Raw genomic sequence first — 10014 nt, forward strand, 5'->3', positions numbered from 1 at the left:
ACCTTCATAGACATGTGGATTGAGTGAATGCAGCAATATTTGTAGAACACATTAGTGAAAGTTTGAGGAAAATTGGACAATCCATTCAAAAGTTATGATTTTTTTTAAGTATCTACACAATCACTGCTGGATGAGAAGAATACTACAGTGCATGATGTCACATGTGTACAACTATATATTAACGGAAAATAAAAAGAATTTCACAAACTTTATTTTTTTAATAATAGTCCACATTTCTTCCACTTGTTACTGATTTAAAAGGGTAATATTATTCCCCTTGCCTTATGAATGAGAGAAGTCAAGTGTTTTTTTGTTATGTGAGAAAAGTGAAAATATGTTCAATTTTCTTTTATACTTACTTCATATAGTTGTACACATGTGACATCACAAGCTATAGTAGTCTTCTCTTCCAGCCGTGACTGAGCAGAAACTTCAAAAATTCATAACTTTTGGATGCAGTGTCCAATTTTCCTCAAACTCTCACTGACGTGTTCTACTAATACTGCTGCATTCACTCAACCCACATGTCTATGAAGGTGAACTTGTCCTTTAAGAGTATAGAATGTACATGCCTTTTGTTGTATGAATACATAACGAACACTGTATAAGCCATTATTTTCAAGAGCATTTAATTTCCTGAATCACTGTTGGACTGTAAATTTATTAAGAAAGCATGTAAATTGTTGCCATGCACAAGGGTAATAGAGCAGGTACGATACCCCTGGTGGCAATTTGCGAAAACAACATCTCGCAAAAATGTCCATGACCTCCCCATTTGCAAAAGAATATCTGTATGCAAAAATAACAGCTCTTACAATGCTCATCACACTATACACATGCCAAATAATAGTCATTAAAGTGTAAAAATATCCTGGAAAAAAATGTTGCTCCCTTTTTACTTTTATTTTAATAATTTTTTTTTTTATTTAGTCAAAATGGGAGATACAGTTCTGTACAAAGCACTTGCTCTGAGAGCAAATTGATGAAATTTCATGAAGTTTTGCCAGGTGACAATGATTGTGTTAATATCTAAATTCATAAAACATCAAATGACAAGGATCTATTTTAGGTGTTATATAAAACAAATAATTAATGTTTTTCCGTTGTGCAACGGACAGAATATTTCATTCAGTGAAAGATGAGATTATTGATCCATTCAACGAGGCGCAGATCATTTCATCTTTCACCTCATGAAATATTGTCCATTGCACTCAAACATTCATTACAATATTTGTATGCCGAATGATATGCAGCCTCCTCATATAAACAACACCACACACAGAAACTAGTGTTAAACTTTTTATCTCAATACAAGTTACTGTACCCCCATAATAACCAGCTGTTAATGGTACATCCTACCGTAAACAGCTGAAAATTCCAGAGGGAAATATCTTGTATTGAGATCAAAATTAAGTTTAACACCAATTTCAGATGAATTTCCAATAGAGATGAGCTTCTACTCTAACACCACACAAACATACAGACACCAACAAACTGAAATCTACCATTGTATATTAACACTCGCTCATACACATTACATAAACTGGGCACATTTATTACTTTCGAAACATTAATGTGTCTTTATCACAGGTACAATCTATAATTTCATCTGTGTCCATTATGAACATAATACCTTTGTACGAACATCACTTCATTAAACCCGAACCACTCATGAAGTGCCTAGACGATATACTGTACTCTGCAAAGTCTGTTGTACATGCACACTTGCAGGTTGACAGTAAACTGTTCACGAAATAGTTTTAAAAATAAGTTCAACGGAATGTTCACTATAAAGGATACTTTTCTCATGAGTTGTTCACTGTGAAACTAAGTTAAGTAGGAATTCCTGTTTAGAGATCGTAGAGCATTTACCCCAGTGAAAACTATTCCTCAGCATGCTTGGGCAGGTGTGTACAGTACAACAATGTACTGTAGATGGGAAATGCATGTTACTGGAGAAGTTGCTTGTCTTGAACAGGTTATTAGAGAAACAAGGTGTCAAGATATCAAACATAAAGAAACAAACAAGCGAACAAACAGACAAACAAAAACATGCCCAAGAAATGAAAAATAATACCTGTAATCACACCTGGTCAGGTGACATGATCTGTAAACATTGAAAAGGATAGGACATGCTGTATTTCCCAGAAGAAAATCAGTGCTACAACACCTCAGCCAATCTGAATATGGGTATAAATCTGCTACAGTGGGACCTTGCTAATACAAGAACTAAAAACATGACATTTACTGTCTTACAAGTATTTATCACATTTTGCACTATATCAGGGTCCAAAAACATAGAAATATGAAGAGCTTTGTCCTTCAAAACAACCATTGTTATTGGGTTATATAGTACCTGACCTCTTTATAACCATGTTCCCACCCTACACTGAAATTGAGCAGGGTGCTACAAATACATTGTAGACTCACCAAACTGTCTTGGGTGATTACATTATGTAATAAAACAAACTGCTTTATTTGGTCGTGTATAATGATGTATGTATGTGGGTCAGAACAGAATATTTAGCTATGAAGATTACATCATCAAGCACATCCTTTCAGTGAATTCAGTTCTCAAAAATTGGCTCATTATTTGGGAAATAATGAAAGACTGAATATAGATACAAGTGTAAAAGCTTTGTCTTTTTCTTCTTTCTTTTTTTTTGAACCAAAACCCATATTACCCACTTCTCTATGATTGACAACATCTCTAACAGATGAGCAAAGTTAGGACACTTGCAAATCTATCTATTCCCCCATAGTGTGCAAAACATTCTTTTTGTAATATCTGGGGTTAGTGTACATTAATCATGGGGATAATAACATGTATATAATGGTCAAAAACTAGGAAGGCCTTCAGTGTAATAGTAAGTTGAACTGCCCCTTCACTAAGCCGCATCAATGTCAGGAATTATAGTGTGCAAAACATTCTCTATGTAATATACGGTCCATTAATCATGGGAACAATAACATGTTGGTAGATGGCCGACTTTACCTACAGTAGGAAGACCTTCAGTGTAGTAATAGTAAAGTTGCACTGCCCCTTCACTATAAGCTGTATCAATGACAGGAAACTTTTTACTGGAACTTACTGTATCAGATGCATTGGTCAAGAGGGACATCATCTTGTCCACGGTACAAAACTATACTGTAAGCCATCTTGTCTGACCTCGTAGTAGACAAGATTTCACTGATCAATGCACTTCGCATTTCCTGCAACCGTCTTGTTAAATATATGGATATTGCAAAACAACATTCTCAGAACATCTTAATATTCACCTGTAATATGAAGGTTCTAATACACATCAACTTCACTCCAAAGTGTTGAATCCTGACTCCAAGTTAAAACTCTGTACTGACTGATACACCATTATTTATAGCAAAGTTTTGTCACTGTCAAACTTTTTTCTTTCTCTGAGAATTTAGAATTGACAATAAAAAATCAATATGTTTCGAAAGTGCAGAGTAATTTGGAATAGATGTTATGGATTTATATAAAAGGATGATGGTAATTTGCCAGATGCAGCACATTGACCTAATATACACATACAAATAGCTATATTACAATGTAATTATTCTTTTACAGCATTTATGTAAATCTTATTTTTTGTTGGAGGAAATATGAGAAATATCTCAATTTGTAACACTTGCTCTACTTGATATGAAACAATTTTTATTATGCCTAGCTTCATATAAAGTTCAACTGGTCTTATCAATTCCCAATATTATCTCTTCTATAGCATCTATTCATCAATAAATAGCATAAATAGTTATGCAGTCTCAATTTCAGTGTCATGTTCAATGAGTTCGGGACTGTCTCTGGTCAGCACTCGAAACTTAAGGCCACAGCAGAGGGCAAGCGCTAAGAGAGCGGAGCAAATGATGAAAATGTGTCTCGTGCCGGCCTTGGTGGGATCGTCGTGGAGCACCATGAGGCCAATGCAGGCGATTAGATTGAGCGGCACGCGGAACCAGTTCATGATCCCGGCTCGGTGCGACTCGGGGAGGATCTTCCCCCGCAGGAAGCCCATGGCAGGGAAGTAGATACCGCAGGCGAGCTCCAGCGAAAGGAAGGCCACGTACGACACGGTCGGGTGCTCGTGCAGCGGCTTTGTGGAGCCCACGCAGATGAGCGTCGACACGAGGGCGATGACGATGGCCACATTGACCAGGACCGCGGCCGACTGGCGGAAGGCAGTGAGGATCTGGTAGACGGCCGAGCCAATCATGATGCAGAGCATGAAATTTGAAAAGATGACCCCCAGCGGGAGGCGGAAGGGATCGAGGACGGGCGTCCAGATGAAGATGAAAATGTACATGACGCTCTCGTACAGCGACTGCATGGCCCCAATGAGCAACATGCGGCGGCTGCTGAGAATATGCCTCATACCCTCTCCGCAAGTCTTTGAGCAGCTGACGCGCTGACTGCTGTAGTTCTCTTGCCAACCCGTGGCAACGAGGGCGCCAGCTACCATCAGGAGGGGAATGGAGAGAAGAAACGGAGCGACGGGGCCGAATCCGAAAAAGCTCGCAAATACATTGGCGATGATTCCTGCCGCGACCGCGAGCACGCCGTTCCAGAGGGTGGCCTTTGAGAATGTGACCGAGAGCCACTCTTTGGGGAAGTCATGGGTTTCCAGGTGTTCGTGGGCATACCACGCCTCAAAGGCGGTGAAGAGAAGGGATGTGGAAATTCCGCCCAGAATCCTGCCTATAATCAGGAGCCCATAGCTCCGCGAGAGCTTCATGAAACACGACACCGAGTACACGATGCAAAAAGTGATGCAGAGTTTTTTCCGGCCAAAGCGGTCAGCCAGTGTACTGGTCATGCCACCAAAGATGACGCTGGCTGCGAATCCACAGACATAGAGCACAGTGATCTGCGACTCAAGGAAGCCATAATGGCTGTACAACTTGTAGAGGTACGGCCCCTGAAGCCAGTCGGCAGCGAGAGCCAGAAAGTATGCCATGAAGTACTTCCTCTGAAATTGCACAAATGTTGGATTGTTTCCAGTATTCTGTTGCTGGACCCCGAGGCGTTTAGCGACGACTGTCAGCGCCACACAAAGTGTTACCAGGCAGCCAAAGCTGCTATACACCACAAAGTGTAGGTATGCCATTCTCTAAGTTCTCATAGCTTGCTAAATACGCTGACAATCCTGACACACTGGCTGTCCAAAACCTGCAGTAAGGAAATTAAAGGAAAAAAGACAAGAATTAAAAAGTTCCAAAAAAACCTTGGATTACAAAATCTCTCCTGTAGGTCTATTAAACTGTAAAAATACCCTTTTCTATATACAGAAGAGATCCTAACAGTCGAACTCGGTCTCGGTATGTGCATTATCGCAACGTTCTTACATCATCCATACGTTTAGCCAAAAGAATGCATTTTTCAAAGCAATTTATCAAGTATAAAAATGACATCAAGAGTACGTGGAAGGTGATAAATGAAGCGCTGAACACTAAAAAGAACATTGAACCCCCTAGGCATATTATCTATAATGATAAGTATATTGAAGATCAAGCTGATGTGGCAGAAGTATTCAATGAATACTTTGTAAGCATAGGACCTAATCTTGCCAGCAGTATTCCACACTCAAACACTGATTTCTATTACTTCTTAAAAGACCAGAATCAGCAGTCTCTTTTTTTCGAACCAGCATTGAAGAAGAAATCAAAGATATCGTGCAAAATTTGAACAATAAGAAAAGCTCTGGATGTGACGGAATCACCAATTTCCTCCTTAAAAACATCATTAATGAAGTAGTTACACCATTAACACACATTTCTAATTTATCGTTATCTAACCTGGCATAGTTCCACAAAAAATGAAACTAGCTAAAGTTGTACCAATTTTTAAAAAAAGGACAAAAAGAATCTGTGATAAATTATCGCCCTATCTTTGTTAACTTCATTTTCAAAACTTCTTGAAAGGTTGGTACAATTGTATATACGCGCACACACAAATTTCTCGAAAAGTGTGGAGTTTTTTGTAACTCCCAGTTTGGTTTTAGGAAAAACCACAGTACGACCCATGCCTTACTTTCTTTTATCCATAAAGTTGCTCATGCTATAGATGATGTCTCCCACACTATTGGGAGTTTTTCTTGATTTTTCGAAGGCCTTCGACACAATTGACCATGATATTTTGATTTACAAGCTACGACATTATGGTATACGTGGGAAGGCTTTGGACTGGTTTCGAGATTATTCATCAAACAGAAAACAATTTGTGAGTATAAATGGTTGTGATTCTCAGTTAAAGTTAATTTCATGTGGTGTTCCACAGGGCTCCTTACTAGGCCCACTATTGTTAATTTTGTACATTAACGATCTTCCACGTTCCTCGCCAATTCTTTCCTTTATATGTTTTGCTGACGACGCCATGATCTGTTTTTTTACACACAGAGATCCTTATACTCTTGTTAACACAATGAATAAAGAACTTAAATCTGTGCAATCTTGGATATACGCCAATAAATTGTCACTTAATATTGATAAAACTCACTGTATGCTTTTTAGCAACAGTCTTAAAACCCTTCTTGTAACATTAAGTTTAATGAAACTGAATTAAATCAAGTTGGTAGTATAAAATTTCTAGGGCTTTTTATTGACAGTGATTTGTCTTGGAAATCTCACGTCAGTTATTTAAGTAATATTCTTTCCAAAAATATGGGCGTTCTTAATAAACTGAAGAACGTTTTTCCAAGTCAAATCCTGCTTAATCTTTATTCTGCTTTGATTACACCGTACCTTAATTATGGTATTCTTGTTTGGGGGAATGCACCTAGAAATCTTCTTGACATACTGTTCCGTGTTCAAAAACGCGCCATCAGAAATATCAACCATGTTGGATATTTGTCCCACACGAATGATTTATTTTTCAAAAATAGGATACTGAAAACATCAGATTTATTTGTTTACAACGTCGGCATCAATTTTCTGCCAAGGAGTTACCGGATGTTTTCACTCGCATGTTCAGGAAAAACTATTTGATTCATAATTATCCTACCCGCCAAAGTCACACATTTCACCTTCCACGTACTCGAACAATTTTCGCTAAAAAAACGATAATGTATACCGGCCCTAGGTATTGGCATGACCTCTCCCCCGAAATAACAAGCTGCTCGTCCTTATATTCCTTTAAACGCAGATTAAAAGAGTTTTTACTGAGTGCATATCTTGCAGAAACTGAATGATTGTAATGTCTTATGTAATACTGTGGTATGTTATTGTCCGATCAAACATTCTTGTCAACACGCTGCGGATTCCATTTTGGGTCTTGATGTCTCCGAATTTATCATTATCAATTCCACATTCTACTTCGCTTCCCTCTTTCCTTCTTTCTCTCTCTAACTTTCTACATAGAGCTTGACGGCGGACACCAAATGGCTTGAAAGCTGCACATGTTACTTCTTGTGTCTTACTGATGATATCCTAGCGATAGCTTTAATGCAACAACAGTTTATAGTGTATATACCAAAGTAGGTTTTATGATTATGCAACACATGTTGTACTCCTGAAACCAATGATAGCTCAGTCACAGTAATAGTTCACATTTAGTTTGTTTGTTTGTTTGTTTGTTTGTTTGTTTGTTTTTTCTTATTTGGCACCCTTACATCATCTGGTCTTACCTACTATCCGTTCTCCATTTCTTTTTCACAAACACATATTACTCGGGGCTTACAGCCAAACAAGCTTGCTTTCATGTAGGTCCCGCCATACTTTTCTTTGATCAACCCCATCTCAATTTCAAATTTGACCAGTTATTACATATTATAATTACTGTCTTATTACCATGTATATTGTTGTGTTTTGCACGTTGTTTACAAGGTGAAAGAACTTGTTTGATTTCTGTTATAATGTCCATAAATGAGAAGTATATGGAAATAAAATGAATTGAATTGAAATTGAAATTGAATTTGATGCAAATACCCGTGTAAAAGTTCAACTTCCCCATTGTTACTGCACATGAACAATCTGTAGAGTACAGGTATGTAGATCATACTCCAACAAGACCATAATACAGACCGCACTGTACATGGAAAGTCACCATGTCCAGCATATGGAACGTAATTTTTTTTTTATTTTTTTTTTTTTTTTGGGGGGGGGGGGGGGTATTCATGTTCGTTCATTTTTTTTTCTCAAATTCGGCACAAACTGCACAAAAATCATTTCAAAAATATGAAATAACAAATAACTTAATCATTCACATAAATTTGAATCTTAACCGAGACTAGAGCGAGAAGCAGAGATATTGTCAGTATTGAATTTGGCTTTCATAATTCATGTTGTTTGTCGAAACAACTCATTCTTCGCAGTGATCATTACAAACATGGCCTCTAAAATCTGCAAATAGGAAACCAAGTTTACTGTGTAAAGTTAGCCATCTATCACATATCTTTGACTTTAGTTTTTAAAATTAATCAAGACTACAAGATCAAGAGCTATACATCAGTCCGGGAAACCCGCTCATGAGGACCGCTCCCACGTACGAGGACTGCCCCGCCTCATGAGGACCGCCCCCACGCCTCATGAGGCCCCCTATTCACTTCTTATTCATCTCACATCTGACGTATAAATTGTCGCAACTTTGCACGGTGATTTTTTTTTTTAACACACACATGTCCACTATCCATGATGAAAAGAAGAAAAAATCCTGTCTGTTTTTTTTTTTTTTCAAAAATCTAGTTTTAATCAACCGATGCGGAGCGCCCATCAAAACACGGGCGCCAGCGTGTTCGCACAATGCAAGACTGTTACACCTACAATGTAGCGGCCTGATCCGACTAGTCGGATCAGGCCGCTGTAGGTAGGCATGGTAGGTGCGGCAGTCTTACATTGTGCGAACACGCTGGCGCCCGTGTTTTGATGGGCGCTCTGCATCGGTTGATTAAAACTCAATTAAAAAAAAAAAAAAAAACAGACAGGATTTTTTCTTCTTTTCATCATGGATAGTGGACATGTGTGTGTAACAAAAAATCACCGTGCAAAGTTGCGACAATTTATACGTCAGATGTGAGATGATCGATGAATAAGAAGTGAACACACATTGGTGAATAGGGGGCTTCATGAGGCGTGGGGGCGGGCCTCATGAGGCGTGGGGGCGGTCCTCATGAGGCGGGGCAGTCCTCGTACGCGGGAGCGGTCCTCATGAGCGGGTTTCCCGGACTGACATGGTCAATATTTATGGCAGGTTGCAATGTTCAAAGTCAGTTGCGAAATGCAGTTCCTCAAACTCACATGAATACATGAACACACACACTGCACAGATAGAGACAGAACAGACACACACACACAACACAGCATAGGACCTTCACAAAAATGTCAAGAATTCACAATTTCTGAAATTTGCATCATGATGGATATTGCTTAATATTGGTTATGGTAATTGACGATGAAAAACACGTGATGATTATTATTAATATTATCCCCGATGATTATTTTGACTCTATCTATTTCTCGAGTCCAGGCGGCCTAGATAGAATATGAATGGATCTAGCAAATACCGTTGGTCCGTACCTGTCTACAGCTCGATGTACTATACAACCCTCTTTAACTTCATCAGCTTTGACAACATAAATTGTCCAGATCCATATCCAGCCAGCCAGCCGGCAGCCATAGGCCCATGGCAAGTTACAGTTTAAATACCGGTACCTCTGTACAGGATCTGCTGGGGTAACATTATTATCAGTATGTGGGACCATACTAAAGAGATACAAACGATGGAAGCTGACAATTAATGCAGATAGGCCCTACTCAAACTGCTGCAGCTGCTGAGAACTACGATTGATAAATTAACTAGAAATACTGTAATACCTTCACCCACTCTGTCCAGCTATGTCTTCATAGTTTGAGATCAACATCGTTGGCAAGTGGAAATCGAAAATTTCATGTCGAAATCTTACTTTCCTTTCCAACCAAGGCAGGCAGAAGCCACGTCGTCATCAATAACACACTAGTTTTTTTTAGTTATTTATATAGCGCCCTCCTATGACCTCTTTTTCTTAGTAT

The 10014-nt window shown here is 38.7% G+C and overlaps 1 protein-coding gene across 1 annotated transcript; it reads right to left on the reverse strand.

Moving 5' to 3' along the window:
* Positions 1-3265: 3265 nt before the first annotated feature.
* Positions 3266-9941, reverse strand: LOC139721791 (molybdate-anion transporter-like). Its single transcript, XM_071633115.1, has 2 exons — positions 9820-9941; positions 3266-5182 (listed from the first exon to the last, which is right to left on the reverse strand). Exon 2 carries the CDS (start codon positions 5118-5120, stop codon positions 3771-3773), a length of 1350 nt encoding a protein of 449 aa, XP_071489216.1. The 5' UTR covers positions 5121-5182; positions 9820-9941; the 3' UTR covers positions 3266-3770.
* Between the last annotated feature and the right edge of the window lie 73 nt (positions 9942-10014).

Source organism: Diadema antillarum, unplaced genomic scaffold, assembly GCF_040938485.1.
Source record: "Diadema antillarum isolate AM-2024a unplaced genomic scaffold, OU_Dant_1.0 scf00000150, whole genome shotgun sequence".
NCBI lineage: Eukaryota > Metazoa > Echinodermata > Echinoidea > Diadematoida > Diadematidae > Diadema > Diadema antillarum.